We start from the raw sequence: 20,268 nt of genomic DNA, 5'->3' as shown, positions 1-20,268 counted from the left end.
GCCAAGGCGTTTTTTTAAATAAACATTTCAAACTATTTACAGAACAATCAGCTGTTCTGCATCAAATCTGATGCCACACAAATTATTTGTGCCACTCCAAAAAATAATTTCTGTCCACTATGAGATGAAGGAGAACAACAGCCTGATACCTGCAGGCCTGACAGCAGCAGATGTGTCACTGCTGTAACACCTGTAACATTCAGCAGTCGCCTAATTGTTCTGACACACAACAAAACTACTGACTACACTACACACTAACTACACACTGACTACACACTAACTACACACTAACTACACAAGATTTGCGCTAAACGTGGCAAATCTCTCACATCTCAAAACACGCCGTCATTCCTAAAACTTCCCACTTCCTAAATAACTAAATGCCATGTTGCCATATCATTTTTTGATTGGTCGACATGGTACATTTTTCGACCAATAGGAAAGGGTGGAGTTTTTTTGGGTTTTGTTTTTGCTCACAGGCTTTGGAGGTTTTCCTTATAAAACGCCGTTTTTACCGTTTCTTCCCGCAGTAAATATAAACAACGACAGTATTCAGGAAGAAAACCAAACATTACAGATATTTTTATCATAACTCTGGTTTTACGTGGCCGATCAACACAATTTAAAAACTGGTATAAAGTCCACACTTTTTATGTCAATTGTTCCGTCTGTCCTGCTCACATCTCCAATGGTTGTACACGTTGTCATTAACGTGGCTTCACTCCACATCCAGGCTGTACCTGCTGCGGAGACTCAGGTCGTTTGGAGTGGAGGGCCCACTCCTGAAGACCTTCTATGACTCTGTTGTGGCTTCTGCTATCTTTTATGGCGTGGTCTGCTGGGGCGGCAGCATCTCTGCTGGGGACAGGAAGAGACTGAACAGGGTGATCCGAAGGGCCAGCTCTGTTCTAGGATGCCCTCTGGACCCAGTGGAGGTGGTGAGTGACAGGAGAATGGCGGCTAAGCTGTCATCCCTGATGGACAACATCTCCCACCCCATGCAGCAGACTGTGACAGCACTGAGCAGCTCCTTCAGTGGGAGACTGCGGCACCCACGGTGTGGGACGGAGAGATTTCGCAGGTCTTTCCTCCCCACTGCTGTCAGACTCCATAATAAAGACTTTAACTGATCAAGCACACACATCCATACATATGCAATAATACTAAGTGCAATAATCCTTTCTGTCATCGTTGTATTTTTACTCAGTTGTATATAGTATTTGTATTTGTATTCTATTTTTATCTTATTGTATATTTATTTTATTTTATTCTACTGTATATAGTATTTTATTTTATTCTATTCTGTACAGTTGTGTACTGTATTTATTCTTATTGTATTCTAATTTTTGCCTCATAACTTTTGCACTGTCCACTTCCTGCTGTGACAAAACAAATTTCCCACGTGTGGGACTAATAAAGGTTATCTTATCTTATCTTATCTTATCTTATCAGCCGCGCTGCTTTGCTCGCTAAACACCGGTGTCGGCACATAAGGATGCTGTCATAGCCTGACAAAGAAGCTGATTAGCTGCGTATATGCGAATGTGAATCGCATCATTGGCTGGACTATGGGATAAGGTGCCATCGTTCTGATCCCATACGGGAGCAGCCAGTCACTTACTGACTCACACTGCAAAACAGAATTGTTAAAGTTTTCATTTTAATTTCAATTCAGGTTCGATTTTTTTTTGTGCGCAACGCAGATTTTCTGTGCGCAGAGACCGTGCCAGCAGTGCGCAATTGCGCACGCGCGCAGCTTAGAGGAAACGTTGACAGTGAGTTCAAAGTTTATTCAGTTTTATCACAAAATGCAAATTGGTGGGGGTTTTTCACATATGGTGAATTTATGCTCAGTGTATTTCAGCTTCTCCAGCACAGTTAGCATATTTTCACCGGTTTCTTTTAACTGGACAGAATGACCAGTTGTCCCAGATGCCAATTGCTATTACACCATAGGACACATTTTAGGCTCTTGTTTGAGCAGTCAGTCAACAGCTTCCACTCATCTCCATTGCACTAAAACACTTTCAACATGAACACAAAAGAAAGTCCTCATCCATTTCAAGGAATGGAATAAGATCCTCCTCAGATGAATGAACAACTGGGGTCACAAGAGCTACTAGTAGATGTCGAATGCTGTTCATGTGGAGCAGTGGCGGTCCTAGCCTGTTTGGCGCCCTGGGCGAACACTCCCTCTGACCTGCCATTATCCAATGACACATCTGCTTACCTGCATCTTTTGCTCATTTCTCCTCCTCTTCTTTTCTATTTTTTCTAAACTGAGCACCTGATGGCTTTGAACTTTTCTTGTTCATCTTCCATTGGTTTTAATTTTGCACTCCAGTATGAACACAAATCCCCCATATCGAGGACCACCACAACATAACCTAACAGACCTACACCTTAGTTCACAGACTCGCTTTGTCTAGGGTGCATTTCTTGGATTTCGCACAACCCAGGATTCAAATCATGAATACATAATGGGCTTGGATTTACATCATTATGAATGAAATGTGCTCTATTTGGAAGCAGCCTGGTTGTGTGAGAGACTTTAAATCATCAAACTGTAAATTATACATTTTAAATTGTTATTGAGCTTTACTGATGACAATAAAGTTTTACTTTGACTTCAGCAGCGAGCAGGCGCACAGAGAGCTCTCGCGCTCACTTTTCATGTATAGAATTTAGAAAAAACATCGGTGCAAATTATAAGTCTGTATCATGATGTCTGGTGTTTTTGTGTTTGTTGTTTTGTTTTTATTTTGTTTTATTTTGCGAGTTGGTTATTAGACGCTGCTCCAGCCAGCAGAGAATCCCCGCCGTCCCGGGGATTCTCTGGGGTTTTCAAGTTTTCCAAAAAACTTGAAAACCAACATTCTAAAATGAGAAAGTGGAAAACATTCATGCATCAGGAGTGAACATCCCAGCAAATGCACCCCAAAAGTCAGAACATGCAGTGCTCAGAGAAATTCAAAAAAAAAGAAAAAGAAAAATCAAAGGACATAATCAAATTCAAAATTGTTTGGAAGGATTTTTTCTCTCTAAATAAGATCTATTTATAGATGTGACAAGAATAAAAACGAATAATTTGCACAAATAATTTCAGTAAATTGTTGAGAAAGTTGTGATAACCAAACAGTAGAAAATCAACGTAGTTACTGAAGAAGGGCTAACTTTCGTTTCAAAAAAGTAAACCACGACCAAAGGTTTATGGTTGGGTTCCCTCTAGTCCAAGGGTGTTCAACCTGAGGCTCCTGAGCCCATCTCTGTGCTCGATGTCCATCAGAAAAATCAGTAAACCGTGAAAAGTAACGTGGGAAGACATTTTCTGCACAAACACAGCATCTACTACAGAATATTATAGATGTGTGTGAGAAAATCCATGACAAAGAGAGCAATGAACCAGCAATAATTACTCGGTTGCTATAAGTTTGTTTGTTATCAAAGCACAGTCGTTTTATTAATTTTGGACAAACAGCGGGACTCAAAGCAGGCTTATAGTGTTTTTCCTGACTTAAAATGCGTCTTTGGGGTGACTGTAGGCACAAATGATGAAGGTATAGTTAAAATGTGACTTTAAGTCTAAAGTGCTGTATAAATGTGAGGCAAATCCAGGCAGGCTCTTCGTAATTTCGTATCCTAGCACTGATTTTATTGGATACATTCCCATGTTAACAAAATGAAAACACCAGTTCCCTGCGGCTTTATTAAGCTGCAGCATTAGAAGAAATCTGTTTTTCCACTAAATTCCATTTAGAAAACCACGAACAGGTCGCGCAACGCCCTCTTGTGACGTTGGCGCTGTGGCGAACAGGACGGGATACTGGGAGAGCCGGAAGAGTCGCGCGGATAGATAAGAGGGAGCGCGAGCTGATCCACAAACGCTTCTCCGTCGAAGCTACAGCTGCGACAGGACCATATCCTACCGGAGGAGTTTTAACACTCAATTGTTCGGAGCTAGCTTTGTAGCAAACGGTGAGCATGAACTATTATTTCGGTGGAGCACGTTAACGTGTCCGCGCGAGCCGAAGCGCTTCATCATTCCAGAAGGCATGTTAGCTTTAGCCAGCCAGCTAGCTGGAAACTGGAACAGGAAATACCACAGCTAGACTGACACAATTTCCAGTTATTTAAGTAATTTATAGTTTTCTTACCGCTCTTGGACATCTAACTTTGATTCGTCGTGTGTCAGTAAGCATTGATTAGGTGTACATCTTATTCCATAGCCTGTGTCCCGGTTCAAACCGTAATTAAAGCCTGAATCACTGACAGTTGTGTCAGTGTTCCCGTTGAGACCATCAGCAGAAACACGCCACATAATTTCATTACCCGTTTTTATGGCAAAAACGGGTTCATGTTTGAGTCCTGACAAATGAAGTCTGGCCTACTTTACCGAGGCAAGGAAAACCATTAAGGTCAATGTCACAGAGAGCTTCAGGGAAATTTCCTATGTGGACTGGAATAGTCAACTGTGCCAACTGCTCCCTGTTATCTGCATTTTATTTGCACCACAGTCACACCTAAGTGGACTTTCGTGTCTCAGGCCTGGTCAAGGAGAGTAGCAGCTCGATGTGAGCAGCAGATGGGTGTGGTTGTGTTGTGGGACACAAATCACACATTTGGTGTAGGGACTTGCCAGGTTACAGTTTCCTGGTCCCGATGCCTTCCCTCTGTTCTCTGTACTGAGATGAATGGAGCCACGTCTCCCGCAGCCTCTGATTGAACACAGATGCTGATTGCCCACATGGTGCTGAGTCAGGAGTGGGGACTGCCACAGAAAGCGTTTGTTCCTAACAGATGCGCGATCACAGGCCGCATGTCATAAGCGAATTTACAGATTGTTAATCGTCCACTTTATATAAGCGTAGAGGACTTGGTGTAGTCGGGTGTCTTGCTTCGTTGTACCAGCAGTCATTAATTTGTATTCAGTCAATGCTGAAATAGAGAAATGCATTTAAGCTTAACATGGATCTTATGTGCAGCTACTTTTACGTAGTTATAAGTAATCAATGCAGCTTTTGTCAGACTAGTTGATGAGTCGATCGATTTGATCATTTATTAACTCAGAACTTACACAAAACCTCCAAAAAACAGCATTGATTGCATACTTGGGCTTTTCTTTAGTTTGATTTAAATACAAATAATTTTTCTGTCATCATTGGATAAAAACAACATAAATTCCACTGTTATGTCTTTTTGGGTAAACACAGAAAAATTGAATTGCAGAGCAAACATACTGTTCAAGTTCCAAAGAAAAGCAAGTTTATAAGAATTTTTTTTTGTTTGTTTTACTGCTTTTCAGTTGTTGCTTGGTGGTTTGTTTCAGTTACTCCGACAAGAAAATTTGGCACATCCACCCACTTAAATTAAATATCCTTATGGAATTATGGAAAGGGCATTTACCTGAATTTACAGCTAAGTGATAAAAGAATTTGATTGAATCAGATGAAAAGTAATTGTCAAGTAAAATGACAACATGTATGGTAAAGGCCACAGTCCTAATTTATTACTAACATTTATTCACAAGTCCAACTTAAGCTCATGTGAGGATCCAGATTTCTGGATTCGCCACATCAAGCTCTTTTGACGTTAGCGTATTTTCAATGTAAAAGTAAAAAAGCTTAAATCCCAAACCTTTTACTGCAGAAAGGTGTTAGAAAATACTTACAAGTTATAAATTTACTTTCTGCAGAGCATGCAGAGATAAATGTGCATCAGTGATGCCCTGCAGACTGATATCTGCATATCTGATAATAAGGTGGTGTATGCTGGGACTGAGCTTTTGTGGAATAGGTTTTGCGCTCCTTAATAGAACTAATGTTCTCTGGAAGAAAAGTGGGGGAAACAATAATAAAATGGTAATACTGAAATAATACTCTAGTTGTGCCTCAGAATGTCAGTGGGCTCAGATGCGACTGAAATGTTGATCTGTATATTTTTAAGTTTCGTTGTTTCCTGAACTTTAGCCATCAGGTCGCTTCAAATTTGAGCCTGTCCTCAGACGCCTCTACCTCTTCAACTTGTGTAAAATATTTGTCTTTAATTTATTTCAGTGTGTGTGGCATACGGTTCACAAACATGTGGAAGGCAGCAGCTGGACAGTCAGTCAATGTGTCTGTAGACGATGGAGGCGACGACTGGGAGACTGACCCCGACTTTGAGGTACCTGTATTTTCTCCTGTTTCTAGTTCCTCTTGGTTCACTTAAATAAAATCTTATTTTGCTCACTAGTGTTCTTGGCTTTGACATTATTACTCTGTTTTTAAAAAACTAGAATGATGTGTCTGAGAAGGAGCAGCGCTGGGGAGCCAAGACGGTGGCTGGCTCAGGCCATCAGGAGCACATAGAGTAAGGATGCGACTGTTTTAGGTTTTTTTCCTCCTTTTGGGAATAAATGCACTGTGGGAAATCTACAAATTGTGTGTCCTAACCGTGTTGTCTTTGGTGTAGTATACACCGTCTGCGTGAGACTGTTTCTACGGAGCATACCAACCTGAAGCAGAAGGAGTTGGAGAACATGCCCAAAGCCTCGCATGGCTATGGAGGAAAATTTGGAGTGCAGCAAGATCGAATGGACAAGGTGAGGGAGGCAGTAAGACCTGTGCAGTCGATCAAAGACACACAAATTCTGTTTGTTGTCGTTTTGTTTTTCTTCTTATAGATTGGTAAGAATTACATGAACTATCCTTTACAGTTTGTATTGTAGGAACTTGTCTGTCTGTGAATCATTGAAGACATTTGAAATTGCTTTTCATTGTAAAGAGTAGGGATCAGTGTTCCCCAACTGCAAATTCTAATAGGTCTTGCTTAAAATTGTGCATAAATGGAAAACAAAGATGGCAAATTCTACTGCAGGGAATGACCCTACCTGTTGCATAACAGGTCTGTCTGCTTTCACATGACATCCAAAGATTATTATTGTTGTTAAGGGTTGATGCTCGCCACAGACCAATTCTAATATAAGCACGTCTGGCAAGGTGAGGGAGTGTGCTGTAGTCTGAGGCTGCAGAGCTTTTTCACTTTACAACTCCAACTTGACAAAATTGTAGAATTTGATGAAAAGATGAAAACCACGTGTAGTTACAGTCAATGAAAATATGGAAACAATTTCCTAGTAGTCTGACTGATTTGTTAAAATAAGTGTAACACATTGTTTGTGTGCACAGCTGTACTACAGTGTTAATGTTTTATTTTGTTTCTTTGTTTGGAGGGTTGAAACTAGTAGTTCCTGTAGTTGTGGTTTTTCATGTAGCTGAAACCAGCCAGCTTGCTACGTGCTTTTGCAGGTGTGTGTCTGCGTGCGTGTGTGCGCGCTAAGTCAGTAGTTAGTGTTCCACAGTCGATACACCTCCTGCTGGCTGTGCCTAGTTTTCCTTCTATTTTCATGTTTTTTGCCATCTTTCATTAGCGTTGTCAGTCTTCTGCTTTATGCAGCATTTTAAATATCTACATGCATTTACGTTTGCGTCTTTGTACCTTGACAGTCTGCTGTTGGACACGACTACCAGAGCAAACTGTCCAAGCACTGCTCCCAGGTTGACACCTCTAAGGGCTTTGGGGGGAAGTTTGGAGTGCAGGCTGACCGTGTTGACCAGGTATTTCCTGTTGCTGACCTCATTCGAACAGTAGCACAACACTTTCTTAGACACTTTTTATTAGTAATGTTCCTGCTGTGTAAAATGAAGCCCCGCCCCCCAACACCTTCTTTTTACAAAAATGAAATGATGCATTGTATTGTATGTGTCATGTTTTGTTTTTAAGTTTGCTAAAGAACGTATCTCCTCCACATCAAGAGTAATTGCTCTACTGCACAGCAGTGTTCATGCACATTTGGCTGGAAGTAAAACTACAGACCTAAGGTTTCAGAAGGAAGCATGCTGTGTCACAAAACCTTCTCCATAAATGACAAAAACGAAGATTTGAGTTTAATCAGCCATGGCAGCCTTATTTGCATGTCATTTACACAACTTCGACAACATTGCACGCTACGAATGCAAACCTTTTAAATGCGTCTAATCAGTAGAATAACTGCTTTGCTTCTTCCTGTCTCCTTCCAGTCAGCTGTTGGGTTTGAGTATGCTGGAAAGACGGAGAAGCACGCGTCACAGAAAGGTGATGTCCTTATTTGTTATGTCTTTGCAAAACTGCTGGTTTTGACTTCTTTAGATATGCAAAAGTGTCCTGGACATGGAACTAAGGCTTTACTCAGTGGACACATTAGTAATAGATTAGATGGATAAAAAAGAAAAAATCAGGTTAAAGCTAGAATTTGAGACATAATAATGGCGTTTTTGTTAGACCCAGTGTGCTGGGATAGAGTCAAAACAAACTACAGTTACAGACTGCAGTGATCCTGCTACTCAGGAAGGCTTCGTGGCTCTCAGTGCTGAGGCTGCTTACCCAGGCTGTCAACCTTTGTTGCTCTCATTCCCTCAACAGTGCTTTGAACCACAGTCCTGAATATCTGCCCAATTCCAATGCTTCCTTATTGCTGTCCCTTGTTGCTACAGTAGGTGTACATAAGATGTACATGGCCCTCAATGAGTAATTAAAAAAGCATGATATGATTGCATGATAATCTTGTTAGTTGGTCTTTACTGTTGTGATTCTGTCTTAGCTGTTGAGTCATCCCATGAAATGTCAGTGTTTAGCCACCTGAGCTTGTCAGAATTGGTCTGATTTTTGCAAAATAACTTGAGTAGATTCAATGAATGCATTTCAGCATGCAGGAGCGATCTACGCGAAGGGTTCAGCACTAATGAGCAGAGCATATTCAAGCTCTGCTTAAATGTATTTATTTTTTAAAAAGCAACTAAATCAATTCTACACCAACTCTCTCTCTGAAGCCAAAATCTTGTTTTTGTTTCTAATATTTTATTTTTTTATATTCAAATTCAAAGGTGCCAAATTTCAGCCCACCTTCCCATGTACTTGAAGTCTGTAATATGACTGTTTCATTAAATAGACTCAAGTTATTGTTAAAGTCAATATCTCAGCTGATTCTGCAGAGATCAAGTGGAAACTTTTCCAAATTTAAAGTTTTATAAAGTTTTTATTTTTTGAATGGAATGACCCAGAGGCTAGCACCCGGAAGTGTCAATAGGGAGTTTGGAATTGGGCTGCTCCACGATCACTGCTCCCATACTGCTTCACCCTGATCTCTGAACCTTGCCCCTTCCCTCCTCCTTGCTCTGCTATGTAGACTACACCACAGGGTTTGGGGGGCGATACGGAGTGCAGGCTGATCGAGTCGACCAGAGTGCCGTGGGCTTCGATTACCAAGGCAAAACCGAGAAACACGAGTCCCAGAAAGGTTTGTCGAGGTTTCCTGCCGTATGGCATTCTCATTAATCTGCAGAAAGATGGCAAAAGTGAAGACAGACAGACAGACAGACACTAGAGCTGTAATTGCGCAGCAGCCTGCAGGTCCTGGCAGATCATGTTTGTTTTTGCATTTCTTCATTCCATCATTCCTCAGCCTGCTTATTTGAGATTGCACAACAATAACTTAACTGCTTTGAGCTGCATGTTTGTTTTGTTTTTTTGCCCTGGATCAAAATGCATTCTAATTAAAGACTATAAGTTATCTTACATGGTGTTTTGTACATACGATGTTTTCATTCCATGGCTCCAGTTTATTTTTTTTATTTTTGGGGCTGGGAGGCTGTTTCAATTTGGACTGCTGTTTTTGTTTAACACCTTACCATCCATCAGGTAGTCAGCATCTGTAGGGGGTTTTGTTTTTTGTCTACATTCTCAATAAGCACATTTCCACTTGACACAGAAGACAACATCATACGTTGAATAAACTAAACGTACTTGATGCATAAGCAAAATTAGTTTTTCTGTTTTGAACTTTGTTTTCTCCTCTCCCCTGGGCCTTTGGCAGATTATGCCAAGGGCTTTGGAGGCAAGTTTGGCGTTGAGATGGACAAGGTGGACAAGAGTGCCGTGGGCTTCGAGTATCAAGGCAAAACAGAGAGGCACGAATCCCAGAAAGGTAACAGCAGTCGGCACTCGCTGTGAACATTTTATTTTCTTAAAAAAAAAAAAGACGCTCTTATTTTGATCACGGTTGAAGCGCGTGCAAACAAACTGATGGCAGATTATTTTATTGACACAAGTGGTGTTGGTCAGATTACAAACAAACGTTTAACCCAACAGTCACACAGGCCTCAAACTTGTTTTGTAATTTTGGCTGAAAAAAAAAGTCATTAATTTGAATTTTGGGGTCAGAACGGTGGAGCATGTGACGCACAGATGGTGACATCTATGCAGAGCTGATTCTTCACACAGGGGAGTTACTGTCTCTGATTTTAATTATTTATTATATAATTTGTGACTGAAGTTTGAAGGGTGTAATAATAGGATGAGTTTTGTTATTATAAAAAAATCACATACTAGTTGTTGTTGTGTGCAGTGACCTTGTTTTCACTGCTTAGATTCCTTGTTACCGTGAAAGAACGAGCGACAGAGTAAACGGCTTTTGTTTGCTTTCAGCTCGTGCTGTTAAACTCGCGCTGCTGATGTGTTATTAGCAGCTTTGTGTCCAGAGGGTCTCAGTAGGTCACACCCTCATGTCTGTCCTGACTTGTCTGTAATTTTGCAGTTTCAGCACAGCAGCTGTGTGTAGCTGCTTGCTTGTCACGCCTCAGTGGCCAACAGCAGATAAGACTCGTATCAAATGCATAAACGACCTCCACAATGCCCCGACTGTGTTTGTAACCTACGTTTGGGTATAAATCAGTCAGGCGTTTTAAAGCATCATTGTTGGAATAGGTGGGCAGCAGACAGAGTTTAATACCGCTCACTGTAATTCCTGTTTGGAACGAATGATGTGCAACATGCAGCTGCCTCCGCTGTTAGGATTGAATGAGTAAACGTTAAATAATGTTTAAATATAAAGTTTGTCAAACAAAAAAACTAGTGTCACACTGATAGAAGTGACTAAAGCACTTTCTCTGCTGTAGCTTGTAAATGGTGCAGTGTTGTTTTTTTAAAAGTAGCATTACAAGATTGTCATTAAACATTTTATCTTAGACACCTGCGTCTGTGTGTCATGTTTCCCTGCAGACTACGTGAAGGGCTTTGGGGGCAAATTCGGTGTGCAGACTGACAGACAGGACAAATCGGCTCTGGGATGGGACCACCAGGAGAAACTGCAGCTCCACGAGTCCCAGAAAGGTACTGGTGCCGAGTTGGTTTCTGTGTTTGAGCGTGACACTCGCACGGATGCACTGCCGATATGAAATAATTAAGGGTTTATTAAAATGGCCACCTTTACAAGTTTGAGTTTGGCACAAATCAACCGTGAAACCAAACTTCCTCCTCGGCCGTGTACTCGATCTCAGATGTGGTTTTGTTGTGGCTCCAGTGCGGTGTTTAAAAAGTTGCCAACTTCCTCAACTAGCATGCAAAAATGGCTCAGAAAGCGGAAACGAAACCCACAGCTCAGATTTATATTTGCATGTCGGGTCTTAAGCTGATGCTGTGTTCAGGACATTACAAGCATGTAAATGAATCTAAACTAAAAGGCATTCACACAGTGAGTTCTATGCAGAGCCACTTCTAGATGGTCAGAGAAGTTGGCCTGTCAATCAGATGTTCATGCAGCAAATGAATGGGAGCAGTTCAAACATTACTCTTATGTCTGCTCTCATACTTTCATTTCTTTGATGGGAAGTGGGTCCTTATCCTAAACTGAAAGATTCCAATCAATCACATGCTGTGTTCTGTTTCTGTGGGGCCTATTCCTCCTTTACCTCCTCACCCTAACCTTCATTCGATTCTTTCTTCTCTTCCTTCCTTCCTTCTTGTGTCCTGGTTCTTATTCTCCTTTACTCCTCCTTTCTCTTATTAACTACTTCTTTCCTTCTCTTCCTCCTACTCTTTGTTCCTTTCCTCCTTCATTTTTATCCTTTCCTCTTCCACCTTCCTTTGTCCTTCTAAACATCTTCCTCCTTCCATCATCTCCTTCCACTTCTCGCTTATTCTCTTCCCATCTGTTACTTGGATGGATCATCATACACGGTTCCTATCTTAAACTATAGTTTTCATATCCTTAATAACCCCTGGCTACAAATTTGTCGAGGTGCTTTTACCATTTCTGCAGCTTTTGGTAGCAGACGTCATGTTACTCAGTTTTCAAAGTCATTTCAGTTCACAAATATTCCTTTCTCCTAAAACTGAGGAAATATTAATGTGCAGAGGAGACATTACTGAAGACGAAGGTAACGAGGGAGCAGACCAGCTGAAGAGGAAAAGCCTCTTCATAGTTGTAAAAACCATTCGCAGTGAATCCGAACATTGAGTGCTGAGTGAACGGGCAAGAACACGAAGGCCTTTTCTTTGTCGTTCTGTTAGCACGCAGCCTGGTGGGTGCATCATTGTCGCTATATGTGTGTCTTTTACATGTATTCGGTGTGTATTTTGTAATATGTGTGTGATGTTTGTCTGTCCGTATATGTGTATATATTGTGTTGCAGACTATAAGCGTGGGTTTGGAGGGAAGTATGGGGTAGAGGTGGAGAGGCAGGACCAGTGTGCCCTGGGCTATGAGCACAAGGAGAACCTGGCCAAGCACGAGTCCCAAAAAGGCACAGATACTTTCCTGAGCACGTCACCCAACCCCACCCTCCCTTTTACAAAGCTCCTCCTGATCCTTCCCTTCCTATGAAAAGTCCTCCCTCTTAGCTTCTTTGGCTGGCTCTGACAGAAGCCCCTCCCACTCCCACAGTGACACGCCCACCTGTGCAGCACTGACTGAGACTTTTAGTTTACTGTCATCAATCCTATTGTAAGGCCTTGGAGGGGCAGAGGAATCTATCAGACTGTTATAACAAACAAATGTAGGCAGTAGTGCAGGTGAGTGAGAAGATGCAGTGTTACGCGTTCAAGACAGCCGTGAACGGGCACCGGCACGCCAGCCCCAGAGGCCTGTTCTGCAAAGTGATTTACTTTCAATTTTATCTGATCTCCTTGATATAGTGATCCCAAAGTGGCGCCTAGGACTAACAATCACTTAAAGTGAGTCTGCCGGTCACCAGCTGGTTTATTAGACACATCTTGCCAGAATCAGTTGGGGCCTCTTGTAAAATGGTTCTTATAAAGCGCTTTACCTTCAGAATTGCTTCGATTGTCAGATTTGCCAGCTGCCCTTTACGTGAATCTCCTGATAATAGTTGCTCCATTGGAGTCTTGTGACCTCACTCTAACAGCACCCTGAACTGTTGATACACGCCATGATGCATTCCTCTGGCCTCAAAGTATTTCTGCCCAGAACTGCTGCTCAGTGGACTTTTTTTTTTTCATTTTGTTTTTGGACCACATCTCTAAACTCTCGAGATGGATGTACAGGGAAATCCCAGGAGATGAGCAGCAGAGCAGGGCGATAAGACCAAAAATATTTATCATGATATACATTTGAAAATTTGCGATAACGATGTAATTGACACTAGACAAAATACTTTACGCCATGTGCGTATGAAAACAAAGGCACTGTGCATGCGCGTTTTACCCATATTCTATCGCGATATCTCATTTTGTTATCGTTGTCCAACATTATACCGGTATTACCGTGAACGGTATGATATGGCCCAGCCCTAATGAGCAGTTTCTGAAATATTTGAGCACCAAAAAGCCATGCTGGTGCCAGACAGGCACATTTGAACCACGTTCAAAGTCATGTAAATAGTCTTCCCCATTGCGATGCTCTGTTAGGACTCTAGCTTGTCTACATGTCTTAAAGCATTTAGTGTGTGATTGGCTGATTCGATATGAACAGGTGTACCTAATAAAGTTGTTTTTGTTTTTTAGCACCAACTAGTCTTGCATTAGAAAGCATACCAACAATTTAACAACAAAGCCTGTCACTTGAGCAGAAAACACAACTGTAAATTCATATCCAATCCTCCAGTGTCTTCAGACCTTTGTGTGTGAATGCTCTTTGTAGTGAGGCATTAGAAAACAGTGAGTCTCAAACTACTTGACTCAAGTTGATAACCGCCTCTATGTGGCGGCTAAGCCTCATCGCTGATGTTGGGGTGGCTGTAGCCTGATAATATATGCATATACTGAGTATGTTGAACTTTGTAGTACAGGCCTCAGGTCTTAGTGGTGCTGCTGGTCGCCTGCCTGGATCCTCTCCATTAGACGGCCAAAGAGTTTTCACAATATGAATCCTTTCCATCAAGTCTGCACTGCTCAGGTGCCCCCGGCCTATTATTATTATTATTATTATTATTATTATTATTATTATTTATATTTTTATTTTTACATAACAGGAAAGCACTTGAATGACAGTTTGTTTGAGCTTCTGCTACCAGCTGCAAACTGCCTTCACTTTGGATGAAGTGATATCAGTCACTACATGGACGATACGCTGTCATAGATGCTGGTTTATACAGAAAATGTAGTGCGCTTATTTTTGGCATTTATAAATTCAATTTATGCAGTAAGTATATCTATAACCCAGTGTGACACATTAATAATTCAGCATTATGAATACAGACAGTAGTTTCCCAGTAGGCTGTGTGCTAGAGCAGGGCGATATGACCAAAAATATTTATCACGATATACATTTGAAAATTTGCAATAACGATATAACTGATGATATAATTGACACTAGACAAAATACTTTACAACTCCACAACTTTATTAGTGCAAAAAACCCCATCAATGTATTTTCACTTAAACAAGCAGCTGTTTTTTTTATGTCCATTAAAGTTATATAAAAATGTAACAGTGCAAATTCCTCGCTGACAGTTTAACCAAAAGGCATTTCCAGTGGAAACTGGCCGACATATCCTCAGCATAACCATGTATAATATCCACAAAACTTAAAAAGAGGTTATACACACACAATACGGTGATATCATGTTGAAGCACAGTACGTATCGCTCCGCCTACGATAGCATAATGCTCCGACAATCCATCGAGCGCTGCGGCTTCGTAGCTCAGCAAAGTCGTACTAAAAAATTTGACAGATTTTCGAGCGCCGTGTACATAAAACCGTTTCGAGGTCAGTAAACACAACCAGAGTTCATACATAAGGCGCACGGGATTATAAGGGGCTCTGTCGACTTTCAGAAAATTCAAAGGATGATTTTAAGTGCGCCGTATTTTCCAAACAACACGGTAATAATGACGGCCCGCTAGCATTCTCTACCATAAATAGTGCTTTGTTGTGTATCTGACGGACGAAAGCTAAACCAGTTCCACACCACTGAAGCTGCAGCATTTTACAAACCAGTTCTGGTTCATCCGTTTCATTCTACAATCTGCTTTCACCCTCCTCGTTCTCCGTCGCCGAAATGCTTTTTCCACCATGTGCGTATTAAAACAAAGGCACTGCGCATGCGTGTTTACCCATATTCTATTGCGATATCTCATTTTCTTATCGTTGCCCAATATTATACCGGTATTACCGTGAACGGTATGATATGGCCCAGCCCTACTGTGTGGTTTGCAGCCTGGATCTTTTATCCAGCTGCAGGAACGACCCTACGAGGATGTCTGTCAGGGGGACGAACAGCAGACTGCTTCTGTCAATCATATCAGCAAATTCCACGTAAAAGGCAGTGAAACCATAAACGCAGCAAACAAAATGTCCAAAGGGCCAATTAGGGGGCAGTTCCCGTGAATAACTTGAAAGCAGCTATTATATCGCCTCGGCCTTCCCTGTTCACCACCCCTGGCTGTTTGTGGCGCTGCCGTGATGCTGTTTGTTTTGCTTATGCATATATTTTGTGCATGATTCTGTATGACCACACTGCATATTTCTGATTTATTCTTTAAAACGAAGGCCTCCTGCTATTGTTGCACGGACACAGCTCTTCTTCATTGCAGAGATTAAGCTGAGTTGTCCGCATGAACAAATGTTTCCTTGTGTCAGCATTCTCCTGTCAGCCCGTTTCGTTTTCCTCCTGCTTCTTTGATTCTTGCACATCTTCAGTCGGCCCAGTCAACCTACAGTGTGCTTCAGCTGAACTCGGACCAGAGAGTGCGTTTCAGCTCTCCTCTGGAGCACAGGCTCTGGTGATGCACATTGTGGTTGAGTCCTTAGACACAAAGTAACATTCACTTTTTCTCCTCTTTGTTGCCAGATTATTCTAAAGGCTTTGGAGGGAAGTTTGGTGTCCAGAATGATCGCATGGATAAGGTAAGGACTCCGTGTTTGTGTGTACTTTTCTGTAGAGGGCCTTGTCTTACATGTTACGTCTGACATTGAGCAGAGCGCGAGCACATTCGAGGATGTGGAGAAGCTGACTCCAGCTTACCAGAAAACCAAACCTGTGGAGGCCGGTGAGCATCGTTCATCATCAGCCGTCTGTTAGTCACAACTTGAGGAAACTAGGTAGTCGACGTCACTTTGTTTCCTCCCCGTTCCCAATCGTTCTCATCAGGTGCCAGCAGCACAGGAAGCATCAAGGCCCGCTTTGAGAACATCGCCAAGCAGAAAGAGGAGGAGGACAGAAAGAGGGCTGAGGAGGAGCGGCTGCGTCGTCAGGCCAAGGAGCAGCAAGAGCAGGAGGCAGCGCGCCGCCAAATTGAAGAGACTGCCAAAGCCCCGTCTCCTGTCCCTGCTGCAAGTCCCAGTCCGACCCCAAGCCCGACTCCAGCGGTTCAACCAGGTAGAAGCCACGGGGTGAGTCGTAGTGATTTTTGAATGCTTAGGTTTAGGCCTAAAGCTCACTGTGACGCTGCCCATGACGCAAAGAATGTTTTTTACAGGACTTGATTGCGATTGCAAAGTTTTTATACAAAGACTGTTTCCCAGGAAGAGAACTCAGCACATAAATGGCCTGGATTTGTATAGTGCTTTACTAGTCCCTAAGGACCCCAAAGCATCCAGTCATCCACACATTCACACACACAGACTGGTGATGGCAGCTACATTGTAGCCACAGCCACCCTGGGGCGCACTGACAGAGGACCCTGGCATCACTGGGCCCTCTGACCACCACCAGTAGGCAACGTGTGAAGTGTCTCGCCCAAGGACACAACGACCGAGACTGTCCAAGCTCGAACTGGCAACCTTCCGATTACAAGGCGAACTCCCAACTCTTGAGCCACGATCGCCCATCAACACACAGACACTTTTGCATCACTCTTTGTGGCACCGCTGTGTTTTAGACCAACAGTGGATTATTATTGTTATCATCATCATCATCGTGTTATTATCCAGGAAAAGCTTGGATGCATGTATGTAGTATACATGACACCAAACTTTAAAACATTGTCTTCAGGTCTTGTTTTTTTTAACATATAAAAACCTAATTTGATCAGGAGAAACTGTAACTTGTTGGGACTGGAGTTGTTTCAGACGCTACGGTGTCTGGTAAACCTTACTAATACTATTACAGTATAGTTTGGCAATAGTATAAGCTAGCTCTCCAAATCAGCGCGCTCTCTCTAACATGAGTGCTGCAGTCTTTAACATGCTGTGTTTACTGTGTTAGAACACGGAGGAGGAGGAGGCCTACGACACCGCTGAGAATGGAGGGCAGCTGTATGAGGCAGAGCCACAGAGCCACTACACACCGCACGATGATCTGTACCAGAACCCCAAGGAGTCTGCAGCAGAAGGTGAAGCTCTTTATTTTATTTATTTTAATTATTATTATTATTGTTGTGTTATTGGTGGCTTTTCCCCTCTGGCATTCACACAGGAATGCTTACACTGCATTACAGGACGGCATTAATGCAGTGTAGCTTTCTACTTTGGACACAGGAGCCAAGAAGGGACTAAAACCTGTTACACTCATGATTCTTTTACTTACATTTCATCTGACAAACTGCTGTTTGCTATGTAATTGTTTTTTTGTTTTATTTTATTGTCTAAAGGTAGAAAATGACACTTTGTTTTAAAACAGTATTAAACAGAAAGATTTGTGTGAATAAGGAATTAGTTGAAAAAACAACATTTATAGCACCGTCATGTCTTTGTTAATCTGTAGGTTAGAGTTCCTTGTAGTGTAGAACCACCTGATTGCTCTGTAAGCTTTTATTTAAACTACTGTTCAATTGCAGACACGCAGCAGTACGACTACGGGGAGGACCTTGGGGTGACAGCTGTGGCCCTATATGACTATCAAGCAGGTAGAGTTTATGTATATATGTGTATGTCCTTTATAGAAGAATCAAAGTGCACTTTAGATCCTGGATGAAATTATTTAGAGGATCAGTTTTTTTTGTTTTTGACCATTATCATATCAACAGTAAGCTCTTGAGACATTTAGAGCTCCTTCTTCATGAATGTCTTCCCATTTCAGCGGGCGACGACGAAATTTCGTTTGACCCCGACGACATCATCACCAACATTGAGATGATCGACGAGGGCTGGTGGCGAGGCGTGTGCAGAGGTGCTTACGGCCTTTTCCCAGCCAACTATGTGGAGGTTCGGCAGTGATGACGATGATGACCCGTCTCCCCGTGCTTTTGCAAAAAAGGGGAGGGAGACGTTTTCAGATACTGTCCTTCTCACACCTGAGTCTTTTTTTTTCCTCTTTTTTACTTTTTCCCTCCCTCCCTCTCTTCGCGTCTGAGCTCCTCACAGCTTTTCTTCTTCTTCTCTCCTATCTATTCAGTTATTTTTAAATCGGAGACAAAATGGAGAACCGGTTATCTGACTGAATACTCTGCTTAACGCGGCACAAAGCTTTGCACCTCTGTTTAGCAGGAGTTAAAGCTACAAGATGCAACCAATAGTTTATTTGGAGACTGAGCTGATTTCACTTTTTAACACCAGTCATGCAGTCCCAGCTTGCATTTTGCAGCTTTCAATATTTTTTTTTTTTCATGTTCAGCTTCACAAGGTGTTGATCAGGCATTGTTGCTTCTCCGTATGTCAGTGAATAATTATTGGCTAATTATTCTCCCCCCGGTCCTGTGGCCTGCAGATGGTTCCCCCTCCAGCAACATCTTCCAGCCTTAAAAGCAGCTGGAGGAGTTGGTGTGAGGAAATGCAGTGATTGCATCATGAAGAGTACTCTCAGTCTCACCAAAGAGCAGAGAAATGGCTAAATCGAGCTTATAACATCTGAAACGATGTGCACAGAGCTCAGGGTGCTCACTGTGTAGTAGCTCAAGCTTAATTTAAGCAGGAGAAGTTTGAAGTGAAACAAATCTCCCTTCCTCTTTGGATTATCATGTATATTAATGGTTATATTCTGTCCAGTCCAATGACCCAATGATCCCATTTGCTTCTTGGTGTTTGTAGTTTGCGGTGTTGCACAGGAGTCCAAACCCCCCTTCCAACTGTAACTGTGCACGCTGATGAAATCTGAGGATGGTTTAGAGCTTCGTGTAGTACGAATAAGTCTTTTTGTGTCTGTTGGAGAAAACTTACCTTAAGTTGTTCTCAGAATCACAGGGCCAACAACACCAGAGATTCATTTGTGCTACTTGGGTGAATCACCAGATAAAGACACAGTGTTATTTGAATTCTATTCTGCAGTGCTGAATCATAGACTTCATGCTTTGAATCATGTACATAGAGCTCATACTTTATAATGCTTGAAAGAAGTCCTAGATATAAAAGCAGGGTTTTTGTTCCGTCACTGTGTTCTTCTGTGGAGGTGGACAGGACTTTTATAGGGTTTCTTTTCTTGTCGCTGGGAATGCTTGGAGGTTTTTGTGCGTCATGTTGATATACACGTGAAGCTTTGTGATGACTGCTCTGGAGCCTAACTGACATCCTTCGCTATGACCCAGCGGTGCGTGCGACCTCTCGTTGTCGGCAGTGACGATGACCTGTGGAAATGTATCCAGCTGATGTTGAGGGACAGGGCTTCAGTCTGTTCTCCAAACATGAATAATTCCCAACAGGCAGCAGGCTGGACAAACTGCTCGTCTGTGGAGTGCAGTAGTGTAGCTTCCACAGGTGTGTGCGTGCGTGTGAGAGTTTCTTCGTTTATTCATCTTCTGGGTTTTATAATTAAAAAAGTGACCTTTTTAAATGTATTATCTGTACCTCTGTTTGCTTGAGTCACATTATTACCTGCTTGTTCTTTTTTTTTAGTTTCAATAAATAAACTAAATAAGCTTGTTTATGGTTTTGTTTTTTTGCCCTCAGGCTTTTAGTTAGTGTTAATTTTTAAGTGAACGTCTCGCATTCATTTAAAAATTATCGGGGGTTTAACAAATTGCAGTGATGTCATGATATCTGTAGACTATTTTGGGCAAATGCATCCAGTACTGCTGTGACTGCAAACAAGGACAGGTTACATCATTTACAGTATCATACATATTATTTTGATCTTGTGACAC

The 20,268-nt window shown here is 42.0% G+C and overlaps 1 protein-coding gene across 3 annotated transcripts; it reads left to right on the top strand.

Moving 5' to 3' along the window:
• Window positions 1-3,814: 3,814 nt before the first annotated feature.
• On the top strand, window positions 3,815-20,047 carry cttn (cortactin). 3 transcript variants are annotated; one of them, XM_085278010.1, is made up of 16 exons: window positions 3,816-3,975; window positions 6,054-6,162; window positions 6,275-6,348; window positions 6,451-6,580; window positions 7,485-7,595; window positions 8,058-8,112; window positions 9,203-9,313; window positions 9,890-10,000; window positions 11,074-11,184; window positions 12,486-12,596; window positions 16,104-16,159; window positions 16,233-16,302; window positions 16,404-16,645; window positions 17,460-17,586; window positions 18,031-18,099; window positions 18,273-20,047. In XM_085278010.1, the coding sequence occupies exons 2-16, from the start codon at window positions 6,079-6,081 to the stop codon at window positions 18,407-18,409; spliced, it is 1,599 nt and encodes a 532-aa protein (XP_085134136.1). In that variant the 5' UTR covers window positions 3,816-3,975; window positions 6,054-6,078; the 3' UTR covers window positions 18,410-20,047. The 3 variants fall into 3 exon arrangements, with proteins under 3 accessions (XP_085134152.1, XP_085134136.1, XP_085134144.1); XM_085278026.1 differs by lacking the exon at window positions 9,203-9,313 and having other exon boundaries at window positions 3,815-3,975; XM_085278018.1 differs by lacking the exon at window positions 12,486-12,596 and having other exon boundaries at window positions 3,817-3,975.
• The last annotated feature ends 221 nt before the right edge of the window (window positions 20,048-20,268 follow it).

This window comes from Mchenga conophoros, linkage group LG1 (genome assembly GCF_057382185.1).
Source record: "Mchenga conophoros isolate Kocher_MC1m ecotype Shallow Benthic linkage group LG1, M_conophoros_male_GT1.1, whole genome shotgun sequence".
NCBI lineage: Eukaryota > Metazoa > Chordata > Actinopteri > Cichliformes > Cichlidae > Mchenga > Mchenga conophoros.
The sequence above is the reverse complement of the archived record's forward strand: the minus strand, read 5'-3'. Positions and strand labels throughout refer to the sequence as shown.